This window comes from Mesocricetus auratus, unplaced genomic scaffold (genome assembly GCF_017639785.1).
Source record: "Mesocricetus auratus isolate SY011 unplaced genomic scaffold, BCM_Maur_2.0 Super-Scaffold_100029, whole genome shotgun sequence".
Classification (NCBI taxonomy): domain Eukaryota; kingdom Metazoa; phylum Chordata; class Mammalia; order Rodentia; family Cricetidae; genus Mesocricetus; species Mesocricetus auratus.
In genome coordinates, this window is record NW_024429210.1 from 11,681,795 (window position 1) to 11,709,537 (window position 27,743).

Consider the following 27,743-nt stretch of genomic DNA (forward strand, 5'->3'; position numbering starts at 1 on the left):
ATTTCTCTAGGGCCCCCAGAAAATGTTAATCCTACCAGGCAAGAATAAGACCACTACCACAATTTTTGAGCCAAATTTGAAGCAAGTTTTATTAAATACTGACTAGGACAATGGGCAGTAGCCAGATCCATACCTGGGATTCCCAGAATATGGTGCTGAATTACATTAGTCAGAGCCTCCTTATAAAGGCAAACCCCACAAGGCTACGTATTTCTTGCCTTTGTCCAATCAGGGGAAAGTACCTCCTGCCTGTGTACCTCCTGCCTGTGTATGGTCACACACATTCTGTGCAGTTGGAGTAACCAAGCTTGTTTACAGAAGTGAAGACTTGTGGCTTGTTGTCTTACATGAACAGCAGCTTCCAGCATTCCAGGATGTTATCTGTCCTTGGGCAAGTGGGGCTTACAAATTAGAGACATTTTTGCTTTATAGCTCTCTTAAGCACAGTGATTTAAACATAAAACATAACTTCAGCCCTTACAATGCTTATAATCACAACACCCAGGAAGTGGAGGTGGGAAAATCAAGAGTTCAAGGCCATTCTGTGCTGTGTAGTAAGTTTGAGGCATGGACTACATGAGACTCTGTTATAAATAAACAAACAGATTTAGAATAAAAACTTCTGAATATATTTAAGGAGACAGAAAGGTCACTACCCACATTTGAATATTACATAATGAATATGTATGTTGAATCATCACTCTTCCCCATATATTTTAATAAAAATAATAAAATGAAATACTAAATAAGCATCAAAGAATGATGTTGCAAAGAGTGGGCAGAGCTGGTTCACATGAGTTCACCAGAGAAGACTTAGGAGAAATGCTTTCTTAGAGAGTGAGTGCTGATAGCCACACAGGTCACAGACGAGAGGCTTCCACATCAAATAGCAGAAATTACAAAGGCTCAGAAGCATCCTGTGCCTGGTATTTAGGGGAAGGGAAAGAAGGACCATATTTCTGAAAATACTGAGGGGGAAATGATCTACCTAGGTATTAATGACTATATAATTCTTTATATCTGGTATATACTTAGTGGTTTCTTTAAGCCTGAAAAGATGCACACTTTAGTTCTGTGGTATGACTTAATAGTTTTGTTGTTTCTGTATTCTTTATTCTTTTTCAGAATCAATCTCATTTCCAAATTTCTTTTTCCTTATGTTTATGCACTTAGGTGATACTTATCTCTTGTTTGGGCAAGCCTTTCTGAACAGTATCTTCCAAGTGAGATATACATACATACATACAAAATACTTATGAATATTTGCATATGGTATGCAAGAACTTGCCACTTAAACCAATTTATTTTCTCTTTGATGTTGCTATTTTTGTCTTAGTCTCTTTAAGAAACTTAGTTAAAAATAGATTTTTTTCCCCAAGATATATCCTAATTAGTTTCTCCTTTCTCTATTCCTCCTATCTCCCCACCTCCCTTCTGATCCAGGTACACTCCCTTTCTGTCTCTCGCTAGAAAATAAACATGTTTATATGGGATGAGATAAAACAAAACCTCATTAGAATTGGACAAAATGAACAAGAGGAAAAGAAAAAGAAGGCACAAGAATCAGAGCCCCGCTCATTTACATACCCAGGAATCCCATGAAACCACTAATCTTTCTCTTGTGGTAGCCTGCAGAGTACCTTCCTGCTAAAAGACTCTAGAATGTTATGGTGAAGAATCAGCTAGACTTCTCCATGTTCAATGAATTGTGTAGGCATTGTCTTTAGCAGTAGGGGCTAATGTTAGTTTGTGGAGAGCAACTTATTATCTTGGCAACAACCTGGATTGTTTGGGGTTCTCATGCTACCCCTTTGGTCAACAACTCAATTAGGTGTAAGTCATTCCTAGGACTGGAAAGCTTCATTTGGTGACAAGAGATTCTGCCTACCCCATTATTGGCCATTTTATTTAGATTGCCTTCATATATTTATATATTTTAGGAAGCTTCTACTGTATTAGATTTACATACTACCCCTCAATGTCCCTTAATTTTAGCTATGTCTCTTTGTATTACTTCCCTCACTGCCCCCTCCAATTCCATTTATAACTATTCTCTTACCCTTTCCTAATGAAATTTGTATCAGTTTGGTTTTCTTTATTCTGTTTTCATATTGAGTTCTTGAACTGTCTTATTCATTCCTTCCACAGTGTTTTCATAGATTTCTTTAAGGGGTTTCTTCCTTTTGTCTTTGAGGACCTCCATCATTTTCATAAAGGCTGTTTTAAGACCTTTTTCTTGTGCTTTAGCTATGTTACAATATTCAGGGCCTGCTGTGGTAGGGTTCCTGGGCTCTAGTGGAGACATAGTTCTGGATGTTATTGATTGTGCTTTTATGCTGACACCTAGGCATCTGGATTTGGGAAGACTGTAATCCTATGTGCTGATATCTGGTCTTCTCTTTGTTGGGTGGATGATTTGTTCCTTGGTTTCCATTGACATCTCTGGTTCTTAAGAGAGGGTGGTGACGTGTGTTCCCTGTTAGAACATTCTTCTGGGATTCTGATAGATGTGGTTATTGGGGTTCCAGGGAAAATGTGTTTCTAGGTATTAGGACCTGATACTTAGTACTGGAGATAGGTTAGGATCAGGGTGCTGATGGGCTCCAAAGGGGGGTGGCCAGTAGGGTGTGCCCCCAGGATCTACTTAGTCCTCTGGGAATGGGGGACATAGAGCGAGGAGAGGCCACAGCAGTTGACCTGCTGCAGAGCTGGAGACGATACTGGGACATTGGACTTGGAGGAATGGAGAGAGGTGGAGGTCTGTAGTCAGGCTGTCTGCTTTACTGACTGCAGTGGCCTGCAGGTTCTCAGGGAATGCCCGCTGAAGTTGGGGGAAGGGATGAAGCAATGAGTTGGGGGGAAGGAAGCTAGAAATGGAAGACGTGTGTGCGCACACATGTCTGCATGGGTAAGGAGAGAGTGCTCTCAAAAGGCTGCGTTCCAGTTTTCTTTTGTGTTGGACGAGATCACTGCCCAGTGTTGGTAGGATGTTTAGTAGGGAAGACAACCTTAGAGTCTGAGGCATAGACTTCAGGCAGCTCTCTAGCTCTCAGGTACTCCGTGAACAGCCATTCTCTGAGCCTTTCCTGGGTTCTAGGGCACTTACTCTGAGCTATCTCTCCTTCAGATACAGGTTACAGTTTTTCAAATCTGCCACCAGTTATCTCTTGTCCATCAACTGCTTATACTCTGAAATTTTGATGGGATTTATTTTTTTTCTGATTTTTCCTTTAGTATCTTTGTCCTATGAGGGTTTACCCCTTAACTGTCATTTTCACACAAATTTGGAGGCTATCAAAATATTTTGATGTCCATGTCCTCTCCCCATCTTTATCAGGATGTTAATAAGTCACTTGTAACTAGTTTTTCTACCAAAGGAAATCAAACATTAGCACATGACATTTCCTTAATTCTGATTTACCATAGACAGTAAGGTACTGTTGAGTTAATAACACTACACTGTAATAAAGTTACACATTATTGTAATATATGTACTTTTTTTTGGTTTTATGAGACAGGGTTTCTCTGTATTGTTTTGAAGGCTGTCGGTCCAGCCTGGCCTCGAACTCACAGAGATCTGCCTGCTTCTGCCTCCTGAGTGCTGGGATTAAAGGAGTGCGCCACTACCGCCCGGCTATATATGTACATTTTTAAAAACTGCCAAATGGAAACAGTTTTCATAAGAACTTGGGAAATATTATGGCTTTATATACATCATGTAGCTTTTTTTTTTGAAGAAATAAGTTCAGAAAATGGGTAATGACTTCTGTTTTTTTTTTTTTTTTGTGACTGAGATTATGTCAAAGTCCAGGAGTAACTTCCTTCTTGGACATGGCTCTTCCCTCCCTAAGTTATGTCTTCTTCAAGGACAATTGTTGAGGTTTTTCTGCATATCCTGAGTGCCTACTACTTTGCTTCGCTTAGGTGTTGGCATTTAGTAGTTTATGCAACTATATGTTGAACCAAACAAAAATAATTAAAAGTTGAAATGATGCTCATGAAACTGATAGTTATTTAGTTTTCCTTACTTGCTACTGAAATCATACTCACAATTTTATGACTATTGAGTACTCACAGAGGAAAACTGACTTGTATTGAGTGGTTATCTTCCACCGTAGACTTCAAAAGATGTTTTGCCATTTGCTGCTTGGTATGGTGTAGAATATGGGTTTTGAAGCATAGGATGCATTTTTAGTTATCATTGTTGGGACTTTAGCCCAAAACATAATCATAATAATTTCCTACTTCATTAGGAAAGTCTTAGCATTTGTAAGCCCTGATGATGTATGCCTGTGTTAAATCTGTTAAGGTGAAATTGATCTCTTCTTAGGGAACATTGTGGTTATTCATAGGCATTCATTTCAGTAAGAAAAGACTGTTCTCTTCTAAGTTATCTAATTTGGTCCCCTATTCAACTCATGAAACAAAATACTAAAAGTTTTATTTAGGAAAGAATACTGTGACAAACCATTAGTAAAAACGAAAAGCAGCCAATCAGGGAAGAAACAGTAGAAAGAAAGCTGCAATTATAGTATTGAAAGATTCACTGTAGAGTTCTTAAAAGAATTTAGGGTTTGTATGCATTTCACTAAGAATTTGTTATAGAGACTGAGGGGCCAGCAGCTTCGTGAGAGCTGCTACCAAATTAGGGTAGTTAAAATAAATAGGAAAACTTCTTTTATTTAATAATTCAGTTTTCCAGTTAGCTATGAAATAATAATAATTCACATTGGAGCTTTTAAAATATTTTATTGATACATTGAGAATTTCATACCATATATTTTGATTACATTCACCTCCCTTCATCTTCTCCAAGATTCATCTCCACCATCTCCCTCAACTCACTGAGTCCAGGGAGTGCTGTGCAAATAACCTTAAGTGTTGGGCCTGTCCTGTAGAGTGTCAAGCTCTTAAAGAAAACTGACCCTTCCTCTTTCAGCTTCTGTCATATGCTGATTGGAGCTCATTTTTACATCACCTGCAATGTTTGCTGTGTAAATAACCGGAAAGATCCTTAGTGCCTAAGAAACAGCAATTCTAATCAGACAATTCAATTACACTAACTTATTTATAAGTAAACTAAAATAGTCTTTAAATAGACTTCTAAGTTACTTTCTCTAAGAGCTTTCTAAATGAAAGAAAAATTGGTGGAAAAGAAGCCTTTTTCTGTCTATTTTGTATATATTTTAAATTTTAATATTTGAAAATTTCATACAGGTATACAAGGCATTTTTTGCCCGTAACCACCCTCCACATACTACATTTAAGTGCTCTCCGATCACTCTCACGTTCCCCTCCCAACTTCATGTTCTCTTTTTATTAGTGCTACCCAAAGTTAGTTCAGCCTTCAGTTAGAGAGAGGATGAGGAGAAAGAACATCACACGGGGAGCTGTGGAGAGGATTTCTGGTCTGACTATGTCTTACAAGCTGGTGGCTCTTGGCTTCCCTCCTCTTTTACATTAAGGAGTTTAGGGTATAATTGCATATAGAAGAGGATTCTTTGGAAAAAGTCCCATTCCAGAGAATATGCTCTCTCTCTCTCTCTCTCTCTCTCTCTCTCTCTCTCTCTCTCTCTCTCTCTCTCTCTCTCTCTCTCTCTCTCTCTCTCTCTCTGTCTCTCTCTGTCTCTCTGTCTCTCTCTGTCTCTGTCTCTCTCATTGAGCAAGTCACTTCAGAGGGTTCCTGTGTGGACTAAATGAAGTAATGGCTGTAAAGCTTTCTGTACCCTTTGCTTCATCACGTTAGCAGGGTTCATCTTCCAGATTTGATAGAAGCCACGGGAAAAAAGTTGTAAGTTTTTTTGTGTGTGTGAAAACAAAGATTTCGAAGTATACAACTATCAAGTTGCATGAGATATTCCACTTTTTATAAGAAGCACTTCTTTAAAAAGAAAAAAAAGAAGCACTTCTTTCAACAGCTACTAGGGTTTGCTTTTTAGAGGAGGGGGCGGCAATCTGTCATCGAAGTGTTGACAAGTGAAACGACAAGGTTGAGTTGGTATAGCTGCAGGGCACCTCAGTGTTCTCCGGTGTCTCTCCTAGTTGTAGAGAAAGGGCTTCTGTAGTTCTTTCATTGTTTTCTCACTTTGATTTATATACTTTTAAAAACAGCAATTCTGAATTGACAAATTACCTCAGTATTTAAGTGTTGGTTTAGATAAGAGCCTTTCATTGTTTACTTGTCTTTAACCAAACCTTAAAAACTATTCCTGAAATTTAATTTATTTTCTCTTCAAAGCCACATTTTTCTATGTATTTAAGTGTAACATAAAATTATAGTTATAATTTAAAATTAATTATCCTTATAGTATAGCTAACATTTATATTTTGTCTTTTTATTTTTGTATTTAAGGTACATCCTTGAAAATCATTAGTAAGTCCATATTGTTGAAGTTCAGAAAGGTGGGGCCTGAGTTGGACTGCTGTTGGGAGATGATTACTCTTCTTATTGTTATTTGCTTATGCAAGCATACTTTCTGTCTTCCTGAGATGCCTAATGCAAGCTCTACCAATAATTTTGCAAGGTCATGGAGAAAAAAGCTCTTCAGCTAGAATAATGGAAAACTGTATGTAGCAAAAATATTCAAAATGAACACCAGCAAACAAGATGTTTGTATTAATAGGAACCTAGAAAATGGCTGTGCAAAGGTCAGCACTGATCTTTAAATATTAGTGAAATTTAATTTGTTGCATGTGATGAGTAGAGAGAAGGGGAGGCAGGCTTCAGCGAAGAAGCCATTGATGAATTGTCTAAATGTCAAAACTGCTTACCATGTGGAAAATGTTAAATTGATAAGATCTATTTAACTAAGTGAATTAAACAGTTTGAAGAATGCCCTAGAGAAATATTTTCCAAATTTAAGTATCACAGGAGACTTAGAAAGGTTTTTTTTTCCTCCATAGTTTATTTAATGGCAGTGAATGGATTATTTCAAGGAATAGAATTTCTTTTACTAAGAGTGATGCACAGATTCTCAGAGCACTTAGAAACAGATCACATTTTGCTTTATCCATAAACAGCATCTGACCTGCTGTTACAGCTGTGAAGAACTGTCCTTGCGCATATGCCTGATCTTCCTGCCTATGGGCCTGGTCTTTCTGCCTATGGGCCTGGTCTTCCTTGCTTATGGGCCTGGTTTTCCCTTCCCATGGCTTGGTCTTCCTTGCCTATGAGTTTGATTGATAGGATAAAAAAGGTAGATTATTGAATCTACTCTGAAAAGAGTAAAGGGAGGATATAGAGATGTTGAGATGAAAAGGTAGATTATTGAATCTACTCTTAAAAAGCAGCTACTAGCTTTAAATATTTTACATTGGATTGGACTTTTGTATATTGTATGCAATTATTGTATATTGATACAAGTTTGAGATTAATTTTGCTAAAACATACTGTATATATGTTTCTAATTTTCAAGGTATTGTATCTATACAGCTCATTTAACAATGTAATACAAATTTTTAGTCCTTGAAAGTTATTATTATCAACTATATAAGACAATAAGGAAATGTAGTTTAGTAATTAGAAACTGTAACAATCAAATTTGTAGTCACTTTAGATATGTTTACAAGGTCAAACTGATATATTAGAAAGACAGATCTTCAAACACTTCAGAGATCTATAGAATATGGCATTTAACATTTTCATAACATAGGTTATTTTTTTATGACATTGAGACATGTCTGCTCCTGGCAGTACCAATCTATGACAGAGAAGATGATGGGTATTGAAGAAACTCCACATGGAGTTTAAGTTCTTTGTGGTAAAGGTGAGCCACTGGGCAAGAAAGTGTCCGTGCCTCAACTGCTTACATTATGCTGTTCAAATTGGACAAACAGGACACCAAAAAGAGTGACAGCAAACCTTGCCAAGATAAGGCGATCCAGTCCTTCAGGTGTGCCAGGCCTATAGGCGAAGGTGGATGCCCCGACGCTGCAGAGCAGTCTTGGGTAACTTTACAGGCAGCCAGCTGTTTCTGCCATTTCTCACATTTTTTTTTTTTTGCAAGTTGCTTGCTCGAACTAACTGTTTACTAAGTTATATTATTTCCTTCTTTGGTCTCTGAGGGAGTTGAAGACTAAATAGTATATAGTTTTCCATGTTTACCAGAACCAGTAAAGAAACTTACTGTAGATATATTAAGTGTAATAGGTTTAAAACACATTAAAAGATAATTTGATAATGCAAATTAGAATAGAAAGTAAATTAGATAATGGAGTATTTTCTCAGAATTTGTCATATGCTTATGGACTAGACATGGTTGATGTACTTATTGCCATGTATATATTATATATAGTTATTGTACTTATTGTATATAGTTTTTCTTATATGAGTTATTAAAGACGGAGGTTTCTATCCCATCAGGTCCCACCGCCCTTCAGCCCCAAATAAGCACACAGAGACATATGTTAATTACTAAACTGTGGGCTGATGGCTAGGGCTTCTTACTGGCTAGCTCTCTCTTAATTTTTAACTACTAATCTGTGTATTTCTACATGACCTTATCTTACCAGAGAATGCCTGGTGCATCCTGTCTTCCTGATCTCTCCTGTGTCTTCCCTCTCTCTCCTCACTCCTTCATCTCACTACCCTGCCTCTGCTTCCTGCCTGGCTAGTGGCCAATCAGTGTTTTATTCATCATCAATCAAAAAGAGAAACATATACAGAAGGACATCCCCCTTCAAGTTATAACATTTTTTAAAAAAAGTTTTAGATAAAAAAGGGGGATATGTGGTGATATCTTGCTTGTATAAATAAAGCCTGGCTGGGGATCAGAGAATGGAGCTTGCCACTAGCTAACCATAGCGGTCTGGAGGTCTATACAGACAGGAAGTGAAGTAGCTGGGCAGAAACAGGATATAAGCAGGGAGAGAAAGGAACTCACACTCTGGTCTGCTGAAATGATAAGGATGTAAGGGGTGCTGTGGCTTGCTCCTTCTCTCTGATCACTCAGCATTTTCCTCTATATCTGACTCAGGGTTTATATTATCTAGACCAATTAAGAACTCCAGTTATACTTGGTCTTCCCTGCCTGTGGGTCTGGTCTTCTTGGCACTTTGCAGACCATTAGCTGAATGGGAGTTCAGAGACCTGGGCTATGCCTAGTTCCCTATTAAAAAGATACACTGTATTCTCTCATTTTCCTCACTTATAAACTTGATAAAATTTAAGTGGAAAATATCTCCAATGTATATGGTGGTGGGTTAATGCCATTTGTACAGGATGGGATAAAGAAAGGGGCCTTAAAGAAGGAATAAGTAATTTTCTGAGGAAACAATTATTTGAAATACATGAAGATGCTTGATCTTATTAATGAATAGGAAAATAAAACCTACAATTTAAAGAATATGTTTTTTCACTTATCGTATTGGTAACAATGCGAAATTTTGACAATGCTTCAAGGTGTTAAGGATGTGGAAAAGAGAAAATCTTGTGTTGAGTGGCAGTTTTACATGATACAGCCATTGTGGATGCCAGCAATGTGTAAAGTGGTAGTATGTCTTTTTCATGGTACTATTATTTGCAAGGCAAATATTGGAAAGACGTTGCTCTTTAGTAAGAGATAGTTAAGTAAGCTATGATCACATTCAAAGGAACGTGAGTGTCCTGGTCTCTCAGTGAAAAACAGCAAAGTGTATGCATAATGAAATCCTGTTTTTACAAAGACATAGGTCAGGCATGAGTGTGGTCATGTGCGTGTGCCAAGGGATTCGGAAAGGACACATGGCATGCTATGTACTGCCCCTCCTAGAGTGGGGAGGGACTTCATTTTACATCAAATGCTTCTGCTTTTTTCTTTTAAGACACAATGGTACGGGCTACCTTTGAAACTTGGAAACCCAGAAAAAACAAAAGACCAGATAGAGAGTCTAATGGGATAAGTTTTTCTTCACCTTTTCTATACTTGAAGGCTATAAAATTTATTTAAAATAAGAACATGACAGGAAGTTGTTACTGCTTTCAGCTGCTGTGGTAAGCATGACCAAAAGGAACTTGGCAGGGAAAAGGGGTTTGTTTCTTCTTATATGTTCAGTCTATCACTGGAGGAAGCCAAGGCAGGAACTCCAGGCAGGACCCCGGAAGTAAAGACTGTGGAGGAATACTGTTTACTGACTTGTTCTACTACTAGGGATGATGGTACTGCCCACAGGGGACTGTGGTCTCTTATATCAACTCCTTACTCAAAGACATGTTCTTGCCGGGCGTTGGTGGCGCTTGCCTTTAATCCCAGCACTCGGGAGGCAGAGGCAGGCGGATCTCTGTGAGTTCGAGCCCAGGCTGGACCGACAGCCGGCTTCAAAACAGAGAAACTCTGTCTCGTAAAACCAAAAAAAAAAAAGACATGTTCTTGGGCCAATCTTTTTAAAAAATTTATTTATGTGTGTATGAGTGTTTTTCCTGCATGTATGTACTGTGTGTATCCCTGATGTCTGAAGAGAGACCATAGAGGGTATTGGAGTTATAGAGTGGGGTTGTAGACAGTTGTAAGCTGCCATGTGGATGTTGGGAATTGAACTTGAGTTCTCTGAAAAAGCAGCCACTTAAACACTGAACCATCTCTCCAGCCCCTCACAGGCCCATCTGATTGATGCAATCTCCAAGTGAGATTCACTCAGATAACTCTGGTTGTGTCAAGTTGACAACTGAAGCTAAGTAATGGAGGAGTGTTTCTAAAACAGTGCTTTTTACTTTTTTTATATTGCTTCTACCATTCAACTGCCAGTGTTGTTTGTTAAATCTAAACTTTTATAATTAAAAGTGTTGGTGCTTTTACATCTATGTACATCCATGCGGAGGCCAGAAGCCAACCTTGGGTACCATTCCTTAAGAGCCATCCATCTTGTTTTATGAGATAGGGTCTCACTGGGACCTGGAGTGCTGCGATTATAATAGGGCAATTTGCTGGCAAGCCTCAAAGACCTGCCTGTATTACCCTTCCCAGTTCTGGGATTATAATGATGTGTCAACATTTCAGAATTTTTACTGGGTGCTGGGAATTGAACTTATGTCCTATGCCTGTAGGGTACACATTTCACTGAGCTATCTCCTCAGCCTCTTTTGACCCTTATGGGATACTTGGAGTAGGAGCTTATTGTTAAACAAATATGCCCTTAACATTTAAGTGGAGAGATGTTTTAGTTTTCCAAAATGATCTGGAACTTTATATGCCATACTAGTTTTATGTAACTTTGACAGAACGCCAGATAGAACTGGTTTGAGGGAGGAAGGATTTATTTTGACTTACAGCTCTGGAGATAATCAGTGCATTGTGCCAGGAAAGGCATGGCAGTCAGGGCAGCCCCTGCCATGGTTCTAAGCTTGGAGTATAACTTATTCACATTTTGGTGGAGTTAGGAAGTAAGAAGCTCTTGATAAGAACTGGAGGCAGGGACAACTTCAAGTGCTACTAATGTGATCTGCCCACCAGCTAGACTTCAAAGTTTCCCAACTTCCTAAAACAGTGCTGCTTGCTGGGTACCACACATTTTACAACACACGAGTCTCTGAGAGACATTTTACATTTAGTGTGTACTGTAGGGCAACACTTTAATATAGGAAGTATCTAGATGTACCTTAAATAATAATTTGAAACATTAGAAGGCAAATATCATTAAGGCACCTAATTCATTTAGTTGATAACTGCTGCTTGAATAAAATTAAGGGATAAAATTCTCACATTACAGGCAGTTAGTTATGCAATACTCACGTATAATACTCAGCCCTTTTCATCTTCAAAGTATTATACGACATTAATTAATGCTTACAACATCTTTGCAAATGTAGGTCAATATCATTATCCCTGTTTTTGCATGTGGGGAAATTGAGGCAGAGAGGTTAAATGATATGGGTAAATTTGTCACGCCAGGATTAGAATAAAGGAATTTTTGGCTCAGAGCCCAGAAGTCAGAACAGTGGAGCCACACATTTTTGTAGCAGTCTTAATTTCGGTGTCCTTGATAAAACATGATTTCTTACTAAATAATATTGAGATCAGTTCTGCATTCAAATCCAAAACTAGCAAGTTTGATCACTATAAACCCCACATGCACACCATTTTCTCTTCCATAGCCCTCCTGACCCAATATTAATTAAACTAATTTTTCCATGATCATCTTGTAAGATAATTTTTCAAATGTCTACCTCAACTCTATTTTTCTTCTGGAATTTCATTCAGTGACTTTCACTTTCCAATTTGAAAATTTCAAGTAGTGTCTAGAAGCCCACTTTTTTTTTAAAAAACATTGGAAAATTTTACTCCTCTTAAACTACCCTTTGCTGTGATGTTTTGATCCAACTATGCTTATGAGGATAAGCCAATGGGAAACAGTCTGGGTAAAGGGTTTCTGGGAACCAAGTGTAGCTAAGAATAGTATGCACTAGTCCTTTCCTATGGTGAAATAACCAAAGTTACATGCTGGTGGGAAGACTACAGGATAACAATACACCAACTAGTGAGGTCAGTGGTTAGGAAAATTCAAGTGTGTGGGTTGAGTGCTAGAACCAGTCACTATGATGATTGAATGGTTTTTGGGCCCTCTTATTGGGCTTGGGATTAGATAGCAAGCCATCAGTGTCCATTTGCTATTGTCTCTCTTACAAGAACACTGGGTCATTTCTCTTTCACTCTCTCCCCTACCCTGTCCCTACTTCCCTTCCTTCCCCTCATATACCTCCTTTACATTGCAACTACCACATTCTCAATCCAAGTTCCTGCTATCTGCGGCTTCAGTCTCCTTTCCAACAGATCTCTTATCTGTCAAAACTTCCTCCATTTTTCACGTTTGCTATCTCTATGGGTAATTTTGCAGTAATTGTAACATTTTCATTATTTTACTATTCAACCATTCATTGTTTAGTAAACATGGGTCCAAATTCTGAAATTTGACATTGAAAGACATCTTTTGGCCCTCATTTCTCTCTTCTACCTGCTCACTAGATCATTAGTGTAAGAATAAAATTAAATAGGCTTATATTTTTCTAGTTCTTTTTATTTTATTCTATGTGCATTAGTGTTTTGCCCTGAGTGTCAGGTCTCCTGGAACTGGAGTCACAGAAGCTGTGAGCTGCCTTGGGGGTGCTGGGAATTGAACCCAGATCCTCTGGAAGAGCAGTCAGTACCCTTAACCACTGAAGGCCATTTCTCAACCCCTGTATTTTTTTAAATTTCTTTATGTGTTTTTTTCCTTCATTATTTTTTTTTTTTTTAGTCTCTGTCTCCTCATACAAAATCTACCAATGCTCAAGTATTTTATGTGGCCATTTCTTTAGTTAGGTATGGTGGTGAACTCCTTTGATCCCAAAACTCAGGAGGCAGAAGCAAGGAGACTTCTGTGAGTTCAAGTCCATTTTGGTGTGCATAGAGAGTTCCAGTACCAGGGCTGCACAGCTGCATAGTGAGACCCTGTCTCCAAAATTAATAATAGCAACAACAATAATAATTTCTTTACCAAACTCTACTATCTACTGGGCACCTGGAGGTCTTTGTTTATTTTTCTGAAGTAGAATGCATATATCCATGGCTGTTTTATCTGCTATACTATACTATTTGATAGTTGAGACCCTGCTATAAATCTTTGTACCTGAGATTTATGGTAAAACAATATATACATAAGATACTTTAAGTGCTTGTTATAGTCCATTATATTTAAATACAATAAGCCTCTGTGATCACAAATGAGCCATTGTCCCTAGTAGTCCAGTGCAGTAAATTTAGCCCAAGTTTGAGGTCTCATTATTTTGAGATTCCCTTGTCCCTTTGCATAAAATATTTCTTGTTTGATCCATTGTTAAAAGTTTCTGGAAAAAATCTTTATTTGTGACAATGTCTTTGATCAAATGTGTTCATGAATATACTTAACAGGTATTTACTGGTACTTTGTATTAATGATATTAGAAAGTAATTGTAGTGTAATATACTGAATTTTATGTAATTGAAAAACAATTATGATTCTAACACTGCATTGAACCAGTGGTTTATGTAAATTTATACTATGTAGTTATCTTTCTTTCTAAAAAATTTCAGTTAGACTCTTCATGGAAATACATGATAATAAATAGCAAGTATATATTCCACACGTATGCCCAAGAAAGATTCCCTCAGGCTCTGTGCAGTGTTTTGATACCATACATCCATTTTAAATGTCTTGTTGGCGCCATGATGTCCTAGCACTGTCTTTTTTTTGTTGCATTAGTTTTCTGCTATCATGTTTTACATTAGAGTTTTATTTGCCCCCAAGCTTCCTTTCTGCCCCATGGCAGTTGAAATAGCTGGCTTCAGAAGACAGGCAACTACAGACCTAACAACTTTGGCAGAAGTCAAATATTTGGTAATTTATTAAGTGCTAATTAATCTTTACTTCTCGACCATATATTTGTTTTCCCAAAGAATAGTTACGGGAATGATTTCTATTTTGCATGTTACTGCAGAAAGGAGTCATGTAACTGAAATGGAAGAAAGTGATGGGAAGCCTGTCTTTAAACACAGCACATTTTGAGGATCAAATAGAAAACAAAAGGGTTTTCTTACCCTCCTTTCCTCAAAATCTGGTTTCTACAGGTTTTTCCTTATGCAGTATGCCATCTTAAATTTATGTCAGGCTTAATGTAAATCATACTATGTATCTAGTCATGAAGACTGAATGTTTGGATTACACAATGGTCTTCTTAAACAATTGAAACTGACATAAACTACCTTATATAATTAAAAAAACAGAACATTAAAGTTAAAGAGACTTAAAAATGAACGAGATTTTACATTATGGTTGTCATTTTATTTATTGTTTCATTCCTTGAGTTATTGTTTTCCAGACCCTGTATTTTTGCTCTGCATAGTGACCTTGATTCTATTCCCAGGTCTCCCAGAGACAGGCACAAGGGCACTAATGGACTAGTGTTTCTCAGCTCAGGAACCTCTGTTTGACTCGTCTTTCAGTCCCTGCCCATACCTCCTTCCCCAAGTGCAACATCCAGAGTGTTTGTGAAATTCTTTTCTTTCCTACTTCAAAAAAGCTATTTCTGTGCTAATACAATATTTGGATGGAACAAGCTCAGTCTTGATTACTTCCTCCAGGCAGGTTTTTCATACCAGGAAATTACCAGCATTCCTTTTCACTGGTGACATTCTTGAGTAAGATGCAAGATGTTTCCAAAGTGTTCTAAAAACCTGTACAGTTTTAAAGATGGCAAGGCCTCTTGGAGGTCAAAAAGAGGTACTGGTTTGGTCTGTTTCTTCCATCTAATTAGCACTGTAGATTTTACTGATGTCGTTTTATTTATTCCATTATTAACTCTTCAGATTTTATAGTTTTTCTCACAGATAGTTAAAAAAAAAAAAGGAGGGAGGAGTGAATAACAATTGACTGTCTCTCCACCTCTGTCCATTAATGGGAAGTTCTCTCTTTAATCACTTATGTTGGGTAATTCCCAGGATTGTGTTGTGTGTCTGTAAGCAAGCTCATTCCTGACCTCGCTCTGTGTCTATGAGGGGTCCAGTCCTGACCTTGCTGGCCCTTTCCCTTTCATCTGTTTCAACTCATGTGTGCTTCTCGTCTTGCTACACCCTTTTCCAAAGGCTGTGGCTCCCTCCTTGGCCCTGGCATCTCCTTTCGCCAGGCACAGGTCCCAGTCTGTCTTGGATGCCATACTTTCTCTGAGTCCGTCAATACAGTGGCTGCTGTGCTGCCTACCCCAGGCTGACACCAGTTCATGCAACAGCACATGTCCCCAGTCCTTCACTCTCACTGCAGCTTGGTGTGAACCCTGGGTGCTGAAATGCAAGACCAGTCTGTGGCCATAGACTGTCCTGACTGCAAGCTCTCTCCTGCAGGAGATGCAAAGGATGAGCTTGTATGTCCTTGACATCTTAGACTCTCCACCAAGCCAATTTCACCTTTTCTCCCAATATCCCAGTGTTCTAGGGCTTCCATATTAAAATAGATATTTAGATAACACATGTACACTACTACTAAGAATGTATTTTACCCTCCTATTTGCTATCAGTACAAAGCTTGGCAAGTTGATTTCTATTGAATTGACTAAAAACATGATTTCAAGTGTTGTCTACTTTTAGTATGTAAGTAAAAATGTATTCCTTAATCTGTAAACTTTCATCTGTAATAACTCATAGTCTTTATGTAACTATAAGCATCTTAACAAGCCTTGTCTCTGCCCACATTGCCACAAATTATTGCTATTGGCATCTGAATAAACTCTAACTTGAGTAATAGGGTTTTTTATTTGTTGTGCAGTCTGGTGTTGGTGACTTCAGATACTCAGTGTCAGAGGACAAATGCACCTGTTACATCACATCCTTGTTTGGCACAATGAATGTCAACACATTTGTGTATTCTATTTCAAATGTCTTCTTTTGTGTGTGACCTTCTTCATATAAGGGTGTTTTTCCTTGTAAACCACCTACTCTACTTAGTACCCTCTCCATATGCAGGTATAACAAGGTGATACAGAGATCGATGTGTCCTTTTTTCATCTACTGCATCATTATAGCCTGATTCCTCCTTACCCCTTCTTTGCTTACTTGACTTCCTTCCTCCCTCCCTCCCTCCCTCTCTCCCTGTCTCCCTCCCACCCTTCCTCCTTCCCTTCCTTCGTGTGTGTGTGTGTTGTGTATGGTGCATGCATATGAATGTGTGGGTGTGTAGACCTGTGCATTCCCATGCATAAGCCTGATCAGGACCCTGAGTGCTCCTCTGTTCATCTTGCCTCATTGCCATGGCACACCTTGTCTCCTTAGCAGAACATACGTGTTTCATTATGATTGTAATTATATCCTGGTTCTGTAAAGGTGAGGTGAGGTGAGGATAAGGAAAGTTATTATTATGTCTGAAATTACTTTGGATTATTACCCATTAATAATGTGGGAAATACTTTAGCCACTCCTAATGTTAAAGAAACAGGAGGGTCTTTTCCTCTATTAAAAGCTGTCTTAAATTACTTTTCAAGCTTATTTTGTTTTCCAGAGGTTCATTGAAAAGAACATTTATTTCTTTTACAGTTTCTATAATGTGCTTAGTTTAAATCATTAGATGTGTTTCTAATATATAATAATAGTATGTGTATAGTATGCTATATGAATTTCTATGCAAACATTTGAAAGTTAAATAACTTATTTTAAATATTTGTAAAATGAGAACTTTTTCTAGAATTTGACTGCTTTTTCTCCCAATCAGTCCAAATTAATGAGGTCCTATGTGATTTTCTTTTAAGTGTCAATGGTCTATGTTACCAGTCCCTGCTGTTAAAATAGAAGGAAATCTAGGATATTTATTTTATTCATTTATTTATTTGGTTTTTTGAGACAGGGTTTCTCTGTATTGTTTTGGAGACTGTCCTGGAACTCGTTCTTATAGACCAGGCTGGCCTCAAACTCACAGAGATCCGCCTGCCTCTGCCTCCTGAGTGCTGGGATTAAAGGTGTGCAACTCCAACGCCTGGCCAGGATGTATATTTTAACTATCTTGATTTAAAAAATGTGTTTAGTCTGTCTGTCATGAAGTGAAGATTAACACATCATCAAAATAGTAATGTAGTTTCATACAGTTTTAATTTTAAGTAACTGTACCTCTTATGATATTAACTATATGTCATTTACTCTACACATTCCACTGTAGCCTGTTTATATTTGCTGTATTTAAAATATTTGCTTATATATTTAAATGTACCACAAAAATGTGTTTGTGCTGAATAACTACCTAGCAGATTCTCTTTTTCTAAAATTATGACCTAGACATATTAAATAATTCTAAGTATACTTAGAGCTGTAACCAAACATATGTTATTGAACACCCAAATATAGTCTCCTCACTATATTTCTCAATGTGGTGACATAGTAAATTCAGGAAAAGAAGTCTAGTTTTCTTTTTCTAGAGCTTACTTCTGGATGGTTAACCAAATACATGAAAATGTGTTTAGTCTAATGGACCATATCTTGGCTATTAGTTGTTTTTTTTAACAACTAAAGGGGTTTAGATTGTGAACAACAATGGGAAATAATTGATCAGTACCACTTTTTTTCTTACTTACTTTGAACAGGACAGAGATTCCTGTGCCATCAGATGTCTTTCTGCTTGACTGAACTACACCTGTGGTCCCTGAAGAGTACCTTGCACATTGCGGGTGAGCGAGCTCCGGATCAGTGTCATGGCTCTTCAGACTCTCATGCACTGACCTGTGAGAGTTGACAAAGTTAGGCCTGGATTTGGCAGATAGAATTGCAGTATCTCTCTACTCTCTCTGTCTGTCTCTGTCTCTGTCTGTCTCTGTCTCTGTCTGTCTCTGTCTCTCTGTCTCTCTCTCTGTCTGTCTGTCTGTCTGTCTGTCTGTCTGTCTGTCTCTCTCTTCCCCCCACCCCCCAGTCTTATAATGAAAACTGAGTGGTGAAAAAATTTCTTTTAAACACTCTTATTAACTTACTTTTGGATTGGGTTTTGAAATTAATTTTACTAGTCTAATAGCTCTTCCTTCTAAGGATACATACATCTTCAATTTTTTTATTACGCTTGTTCAACTGCTATATAGACATACATTTTTGCAGAATAGCTTATAAGACATTTCTGTTTGATTAAGAACATTTCAAACTTGTAGCTGAGGTGTACAATTATTTGTGTTCTTTGTGCTTTGTATTTCTTGAATGGAAATAATATATCTGTTTTAACAATATTTATTAATATTATAGGATAAAATATATTTCACGAGAAAACAACTTATAAAGTATTTTTCTACTTTAATTATCCATATTAATTTTTACATTTGGAAGTGCATTTTTACTTACATTACTTTTATATCTGTATTAAGAAAATGGTTTACTTTGCAAAGTACTGTTTCTTAATATTGAACATACAATAACAAATGATTGCCATGTTTTCATTTATTTTTCCTTGAAGTATATTGAGATGGAATTTCTAGTTTAAAGATTTGACTCATATTTGTTTCCTCCCAAAACTCTTAAAATAAGATTAACCAAATTAAAATAAAGATACATAAACACACAAAATCTGAGATTAGGAAAAGGACACTTTTAGTTGGACATTTTTTTGAAAAAGCAGACATGAAGGAATTAACAGAGCTAAAAATCTGAGTATTATTTGCCTGCAGAAAAGAATCCTACTGACAGCCCATTTGCTTCTTAACCCTGGGAAAGGCAGAAACCTGAGGAGCATGTGTTGCGGAAAATGGGGATGTGGCCCCAGGGTGACAACGAAGGGAATGCGTGTCTGCATAAAATAATGAGACACCTCCATGATGTGGAAATATTTAATTAAAGAGGCTCTAAACTCTAGGACGCCAGATCTCAGGAAGAAGACTGGCTCAACTGCAGATGGAGGAAATTGAAGCTGTGTTGATGGATAAGGTCCTCTTCACCCATTTGCATTTGAGACTGCCTTCTCACTTCTGTGTATTTGCTAAGGAGGGGCTTGAGAATAGAATTCTGTCCTGGGGTAACCACAGGAACCCAAAGAGAAACCACCCACCCTGATGTCTTAGGGGTCTTCCCTGGCTGGTCAGTGAAACCCTATTCAGGTATGGAAACTTCAGTAGATTTCTAGAGCCTCGCTTGTCAGCAAGCTCAGGAACCATTAGCTATGTGAGTATTTTCTACCAGGAAGAAGAAGGGCAATAAAAAGCCAGTAAGAAAAGGAATTCTGGAGAAGCTAATTATGTAGGAAGGGAAGAGAAAACCACAAACCTAAGGGGAAGAGCTGAATATGTGAAGCAAAAAAGCCAGATACAGAAGCTTTAGAAAGCAATGATGTTAAACTGATCTTGAAAATTGAAAGTATGTCACAAGAAAAAAAAATAGTGAAAAGTGAAAAAATTACCTCAGGAAATAATTTTCTTCTCTTCATATCTGTGTTTCAGACAGAATGATTCTCATTGCTCCCATGTCTTTAGTTAACCAGTCAGTCACTCCTAGATATCAGCCTAGCATTTCTGTGTCCCCGTTCTGTGTGGATATCCTTACTCCGTGTGGTCCTGGTCACAAGTTAGATGATGCCCATGTGTTGCTTATCTTGTTGGTTTCTAATACTACACCACAAGCCATTATGCCCTGTGTATGTACTTTGTACCTGCAGGGGTTCTAATGTACTGTATTATCCAAGTACTGTATTATTAGCTGGATGGACAGGTACTTCCTGGACAGGTCTCCTTTGCAGATGCCCCTGTTCTACTGACATTCAGGTCCACTCTGCTAGGTACAGAAAGGTCAGATCTGTGCACAGAACTCAGGGTCCCTTATGATCTTCTAGCTCTATGCTAGAGTTGTAAGTATATTGATATATCAAGTGATCTTGTAATTATAGACTGGAATGTTTTAATAGGAGATATTGCTTTCATATATAATGCCCACAGTTCTTAGCTCATAGCTTTAAATAACAAGAAACTTTTAAAATTGAAGTGTAACATATGTACTGGGAAGTGTACAGATTGTAAGAATATGCTGTGAACTATCAAAAGTGAACACACTTGTGAAATCATACTCAGCTTCACAAAATATTGTAAGTGCTCAAAGGCCACAGTCTCCCAGTCAGTCTTCAGTAGATATTTTCTATTTAAATGACAGACATCCAATTGCATTCTTTAAAGTCATGTCTTAATTTCATGATGAATAAAATATAGCTTTAGCATGAGTATTGAATATGAGTATTTAGTATATGAATATGTGAGTGTTGAGTATGCTCATATATAGTATATGAGTATATCAAGTATACATGACTCAATCATAGCAGTTTTCCATGTGTTTTCTTTTGGTTTTGTCTGTCAGTTTGATGCAATGTGGAGGCAGTCCTCCACTAGGGGGCAGCCTGCACTGCTTCCATTCCTGAGAGACAGTTGTAGCCTCCTTATGTTATAACTGAGAATTATTTTTGCATGGAAGAAAACAAGTGTTACTTCAATAAAAGAGATATTTCATTATTCATAGACATGGAAAATTATTCTGTTCTCTTGTTTAAATTGCAAGAACAGAATCCCTTGGTTAAATCAATCCCAACATCTGCGAAGCCTCACTTGTCTCTTACCTAGCCCAGCAGAGCATCTGAATTTGAATAGGTTTGGAAGCCTTTTGACTCTAAACAAGTTTCAGATAATAATTTATCCACAGCTCCCAGTAATCCCCCCTTTCTTCTTGCAGATTTCCTCCCAAATGCTATAGGATGGGAACTAGACTTCTGAGCTAAATTGGAGAAAAGCAAGCCACAGCTCAGAATCCACAGCTAGGGCATTTTCTTCCATCCACTGACTTCATTTGGCATTGCTTAGTGGCAGTTCCTTTTGGTAGCGCCCTGTGAAAAATATCAGAGGAAGTGTGAAGGAGAAAACTCGGTCTTCCTTGATTCCGTTCTTTACTAATCTTCCCCATGGCCTTCTAGCTCTGTGTGTTTCCTTATGCCATTCTGATTTTCTCATTAGATCGGCAAACTTTCCAGTTTCTGCATATCCCTAGAATAGATGAACCCATGTCCAGATGCTTTTGAGCTATTTTATTTCTAGTAACATAAGGAGACTGTTTCTGCTCCCATCCCCACAATTCCCTCTGATATATAGTATGATTTGGCTTCTTATTCTCAGAACTTTTTATCATAATTTAATGTTATCTCTTTCCTTCTATAGATAGAGATGTCGGCGTCTACCAGTACTATAACAAGAAAGATCCACCAGGTAAAATACTCACCTATTCTATTTAACTGCTTTTATAAATGAAATATTGCGAGCAATGAGGCAGCAATGTTAAAAGCTCTGTGTTTATGACTTTAGATACATTCTAAATTTTGAAGAACAGTCACTTCAGGTTTTTTAGAGAGAAAAATACTAAGGTTGGTATCTATCTGATCTATCAAAAATAAAGCAGTACTGAGAAAATGTTGTAGAATGACGTGAAAATGTTCATTCTGTTGCTGATCCGGCTGATAACAGGACAGTCTAGTCACATTTATTTATTGGTGTCCCAGCAGAGGGCATTGTTAATGCACTGGTCCCCGTGATGCTGGCCTCCTGGATCCTCACCTGATATCTGAAATAGACATTTCTGAGTGAATGATCAATTTTCTTTATCTGATTAATCCTGTTAATCCCAGAAGTTTTATGATGGGCCGAAAGGTCTCCCTAGCTAGAGTTACTTCCTGTTCTGTTCTTGGTTGAAGTGGGGGCTGTATGTGCACCCTGTGCTTAGCATGGCGGCTAATGGGCCGACTCCAGGCTCTGATGACAGACTGCAGCAGCTTCTCTTCTGGGCTCGGATGCTGTCTGATGAGATCAGAAGCTCCGAATACTGGCCCACCTGTTGTGCTGTAGAAGCCTTTTCGCTGTGCATTAAGGAAATGGCTCCGATGACACGCAAACACACTTTGTGACATTCTCTCTGAGCTGTCCTTTTTATAGCTTAGCATCGTGTATTAATCTCAGTGTCTGCGGCAATCTATTGTGTGCCCACTAAAAATAAAAGATACCTTAATAAAAGCAAATTCCACGTCTCTTCTTTTCTTCTTTCCTTTGCCACAGTGTCAGCAACAGAGCATGGTAACTTAGAGGAAAAACAAAGGCTGGCAGAATGTAAGTCCGCATTATGTATTTTTTAAAATTATTGTGAAAATAGTGTTATGTTCCAAGTTAACTATTTCCTGCATGAATTATGAATGTTATTCTGTCCGCATTTCTTAAAATTACTAATTCCTATCATTTATATGAGCACATATATAATAATTGTATTTGTTAGGGTTTTCTAATTTAAATCATTAAATCTTTACTGTGTACAGCTTTGGTAAGATATGTGCTTATGTAAACAAAAACTTCAAACTAAGTGTATTTGTTTTTAATATTTTTAAATAAATTACTTTAATTTGTTAATTTCCTAACAAAAACATAAATGATCAAGGTATATAGCATGATGATTTGATATATCAACCATGCAAGTTCTGTAGTAAAATTTGTCTTCTCATTTTTGTGTGAGAAAATGATTATAAATCATGATAAAATGTAATTTTCCATGTTTTGCCTAAATTGTTAACATATTTTACTTGTTTTGACATTTTTATTTTGTTGTTTGGTGTGTGCGTGTGCACATACACACATGCTTGTTTGTGTACGACATGTGTGTGGGAGTCAGGGTGAATCAGTTCTTTCTTTCCACCATGTTGGTCCCAGGAATTGGGCTCAGGCTGTCAGTCTTTGCAGGGGACGCTTGCACCCTCTTGGCTGTCTGGCCAGCCCTCGTGTGCCTATTTTAATACAGTGAGATTTACTATAATGGCATTTTATTTAGTCATTAGTTTGAAAGATACAAATATGTTGTATCTATTGGGTGATATGGTTTTAATGAATTAAAGCCAATATAATTTAAAGTTTATTTGGAATATAGCTAGAAATGAAAAGGCTTCCTTTCTTTCCTTATTTAAGTGATTGAACTAATATTTAATTTTTAGACTACTGCATTAGTATCTGCAACACATATCTTAAAATTTGTACATATGTTCTACACATCAAAATTATGTTTATAGAGCCAAATTAACTTGCTGAAAAAAGATACATAGCAATTTCTACTTTTAAATTTAAATTCCTATGTATGCCATATATTATTTGCATATGCACACATGACATACACATTCATATATACAGTTCTTTTTTAGAATTATTAATTATGAGACACTAAGGATTAAGTTCATTTTTCCAGTGAGTTTAACATATTATTTGTATTATTCATATACCGTGTATTCATGTGTATGTGGGGGTGCTGGAGAATGAGACTCAGGCCTTCCCATATGCTAGCCAAGTGCCTTATCACTGAGTTATTCCCCTGCCCCAATTTCATTAACTTTTAAAACAGATTCATTTTTAGGCTAACTTTGTATCTCTATTAAATGACCTTTTAATTGAAATTGTTTAAATAAATTAAAGATATGTCATTATTGAATTGTGGCATAGATTTTCTCACATAGTATATCATGATATAGTTTCTCCTCTCTCTGCTCCTTCTAGTTCCTCCCATCTGTCCTCCCCTCTGGATCTACTCCCTTTCTGTCTCTCACTAGAAAACAAGCAGGTTTCTAAGGGATAGTAATAAAATAAAACACAGTAAGATAATATATAATAAGATCAAACAAAGCTAACACATTGGAATTGGATAAAACAAATGACAGAAGGAAAAGAGCCCAAGAGAAGGTTCAAGAAGCAGAGACCCCCATGTTCACACTCAGGAGTCCTGTGCAAACAATGAACTGGAAGTTTGCTGCACACTGTCAGACTGTGGGTCTCTGCAGCTGCTCCTGTTTGCTGCGTGTGCTGGGTGGGGTGGGGGGGGGGCTTCTGTGATGATGGTTGAACAAGGTATTGATCTATGAGAATAGCAGAATGTCATTAAGAGTGCCTTACGCTTTTTGACCTCTTTTTTCTTAAAGAACGGTAGTATTTAGTTACCCCTGGGTCCCGGGCTACCTCATCTCGGGCTCTCGGGCACCTCTCAGCGTCAGGAATGGGTCAGATACTGGTTGGTTGCTCCCACAGGCCTTGAGCCTCCATTGCACAAACGTCTTTCAGGTAGGACATCGTTATAGATTAAAGGGCTTGCGGCTTCATTGGGGTTTACATTAGAGAGAATTATTTCAGAGAACATTCCTAATAACTGTTTGTTAAAACTTTTTTTTCTAGGGTTGAAGTAGATAGTGCTTTGGTCATGTTTAAATTAATTTTCTTCTAATTACTTTTATATTCTGTTCCTTTCCCTACCACATTTAACTTATTGATGGGAAGTTTCAGGTCTGAGTTGGCCACTTGGAGAAGTTGGAATTTCTTTTGGATTGCATCTTGACTATTTTCATGAAAAAGTTACTTAAATTATAAAGAGCAGGCCATTTACTACTAAATACTACTAGATCCCTTGGCCTACCAAAATTTCTCAAGGGTTCTCTGAATCTTGTTGGTTATCATCACAAAATTATAATCAGGGAGATTAGTTTGTGGTAAAAATCTGTTTCTGTAACAAAGCCTTTTAGAAGACTGTCATTTAGTCGTGGAGATGAAGTCCACTTCCTCTAAGTTATTGGGTGTCTTAGTCTAATCCTTTAAGGCACACCGCTAAGAAGAGGTTCCTTATTTAAATCATGTTTAACTAACTGTTGTACATGTTTTATTTGCCAGCACGAGATTATCCTTGGACACTCAAAAATAGACGCCCAGAGAAACTTCGAGACTCACTGAAAGAGTTGGAGGTATCTTTCAAAAGGTTTCAAAAATGGGAACAAGCAAATGTGCTTTTGAGCATCTTTCAACAGATTTAATGTTCATAAAGGACCAGCTCTCCTGGTGATGATGGCTTTGCTTCTGTGGAGCAAGAGCGCTTCCCACACAGTTGCCTCTTTGTGTGGCCTGTTGATTGCCTTCCTTGTTTTTTCTTGCAAATCAGAAGCACTTTAACTCATAATGACCAAGTGTGTAGCCAACTGCACGCTCTCTTCTTGTTGTCCTTCAGGAACTGATGCAAAGCAGTCAGTGTGTGCTGAGCAAATGGAAGAGCAAACACGTCTGTCAGGTAAAGTGGCGTGACGAGCTTTCGCAGTGTCTAACCAGTGGCGCTGAAAGCTGCGTAATAACGGGCACTCTTGTGTTTTGATAGGTAATGGGAAAAACTTTTCAGGAGTGGCTATTTCATAGTTTGAATTTTAGTCATTCTAGAGCGAGCATTAGACAGATGGGCACAGGCATCCAACAGTCAGTGTGGTTGCGCTGACGCGCTGCAAACACCAGTAAGACTCCTTGCCGCAGTGTTTGCCACTTGGATTTATCTTGTGTAGTATTACGTAGTCACTGGCATGTTTTTAAAATAGCAGTCACACCACAGGACAAAAACATTTTCAGTATAGTATTGTTACGAACATTTAAGCAAATAAGAGTGAAACCTAATTTAACCAGAGAGTTAGTCTTGCATGTTGACCCTCTAGGCTGTGTGTTTTAATGTGGTAGACACTAGTCATATGTAGCTATTTTTAATTTAAGTTAAATTTCAATTCCTCAGCTACAGCTCTCCCCAGTTTAAGTTCCTGGCAGTCAAAGATGCAGATATAAACCATTTCCACGGCAACAAGTTCTATTGGACAGCTCTGTGCTCAACAGGCCTAGATTTAGAGCATAATCAGTACTTCATAATTAACACACATTGACCACAAAATAAGGGACGGATAAATGTCTTAGCCTTGCCGATAAACTTAAAAATACCATTTGTTTGGAAAATATTTACTTGCTTTTGATAAAAGGATAATTATAGTCATATGCATGCTTATATTGTATCACCACTTCCAATAATTATAATTTATTTTAAGAATAAAATATACTATCTCAATTTTATTTTTTGTGCTTTCCATTGCAATATTTTAAATGTGTGACATCCTTGTTTATAGGTTAGGCCCATTTTTCTATTCATAATCCTCCTGACATAAAATTCATAGTAATTACAAGCATATCTTAACTCTTCAACATAGACTATTTTAGTTAATTCTGATTTTCAGGTTCCTACTTTCTAGACTGTTTACAAGGCTAAGTTAATATTTCCTGAACTGTAACACTTCTAAAATTATCTTTAGGATACTTTTTTAAAAAGATGGCATTGTTTAAAATTGTAACTTATTTGCATAGAAGTATGTAATGAGGTCTTCAAGCTTGAATATCAGATGTGATTCAGTAACTTTCAGATTTAGTTCAGCTTAAACTTGAAGTTCCTAATGCTGTTATTCACTGCAAAAACAGCTTCAAAACTGTTTGACTGGAGGGCAAGCCTGCCACCTCCATTAAGGGGTGTGTTTCATGCCCTCCACCCTTGCCATCGCCTAGGGTAAGTTGAAGCATGTCAGGCATTTTAAAAAGTGCAGTGGGGCATCCCAGTCAGATGATCATTGTTAGATAGATTTCATTGCTTATCATTTATGACAAGTTTTTTTTTGTGTGTGTGGTTCACATGTTACAGAAAGGATAGCTTTCATTACTGAATTAATTCAACTCAGAAAAGAAACTATTTTTTAAAATAATCAAATATAGGCAAAAATTGCTTTTGTAACTTACAATGGACAGCCATGGTGGCTTTGGCTGGTACACCAGTGAGTCTGCTTTGGGCAGTTCTAATGGGTTTACCTAATTTTATGTTCTATTTTATTTCTATGGTAGATAAGACTCTTCTAAAATAGACTTTGACTCTCAGCACATTCTTGATATGCTTTATTTTCGATAGATCACTCCTTACGTCTTTAGGACTTTGGGAGACTTCCTAATATTATCTGTTGGGCAAGAGCTTCAGTATAGCTTTGAAAAATGTGTATGAGTTCCATTCCTACAGATCTCTAACATCATAGTAAGTTAAAAATAATTTGGTTTTCAAGCTAGAATTTCAGTTTAAGGAAAGGATCTGTTAATCCTTTTTGCTAAACTTTCATTAGGCTTTGTTAAGTTATACTTGATCATAGTAGGTTAACTCTGTCATCAGTCTCCTCTTATGCACTGAACCATGGACGTGCTTGCTCCAAGGATCTGCCTGCCACCCTTTTCCCTCACCTCCATTCTGTACACACATGTGTTGAGCTTCCCAGCATACATGGCCATGCTTGGCTTCACATGGATACCAGGGATCTGAAGTCTGGTCCTCTTGTGTTCAATCAAGCACTCCTAACCAGTGAACTATATCCCCATTCCTGTTCCTGGACATCTTGATGTATCATTTGGGTTGTCGGTCTTTGAATGTGGCCATTTCTCT

The 27,743-nt window shown here is 37.6% G+C and overlaps 1 protein-coding gene across 5 annotated transcripts in view; it reads left to right on the top strand.

Moving 5' to 3' along the window:
• The window catches only part of LOC101824868 (WD repeat containing planar cell polarity effector), a 258,189-nt gene that overhangs the window by 78,252 nt on the left and 152,194 nt on the right, over positions 1-27,743 (top strand). For all 5 annotated transcript variants that reach the window (XR_002382790.2, XR_005871773.1, XM_013113608.3 and 2 more), the window contains exons 2-6: positions 18,047-18,130; positions 21,626-21,673; positions 22,514-22,564; positions 25,145-25,215; positions 25,476-25,535. Coding sequence is in view for 3 of the 5 variants with exons in the window: in XM_013113608.3 (XP_012969062.1) it covers positions 18,070-18,130; positions 21,626-21,673; positions 22,514-22,564; positions 25,145-25,215; positions 25,476-25,535 (291 nt within the window). In the remaining 2 variants the exon portion in view is untranslated. The remainder of the gene's footprint in view (positions 1-18,046; positions 18,131-21,625; positions 21,674-22,513; positions 22,565-25,144; positions 25,216-25,475; positions 25,536-27,743) is intronic.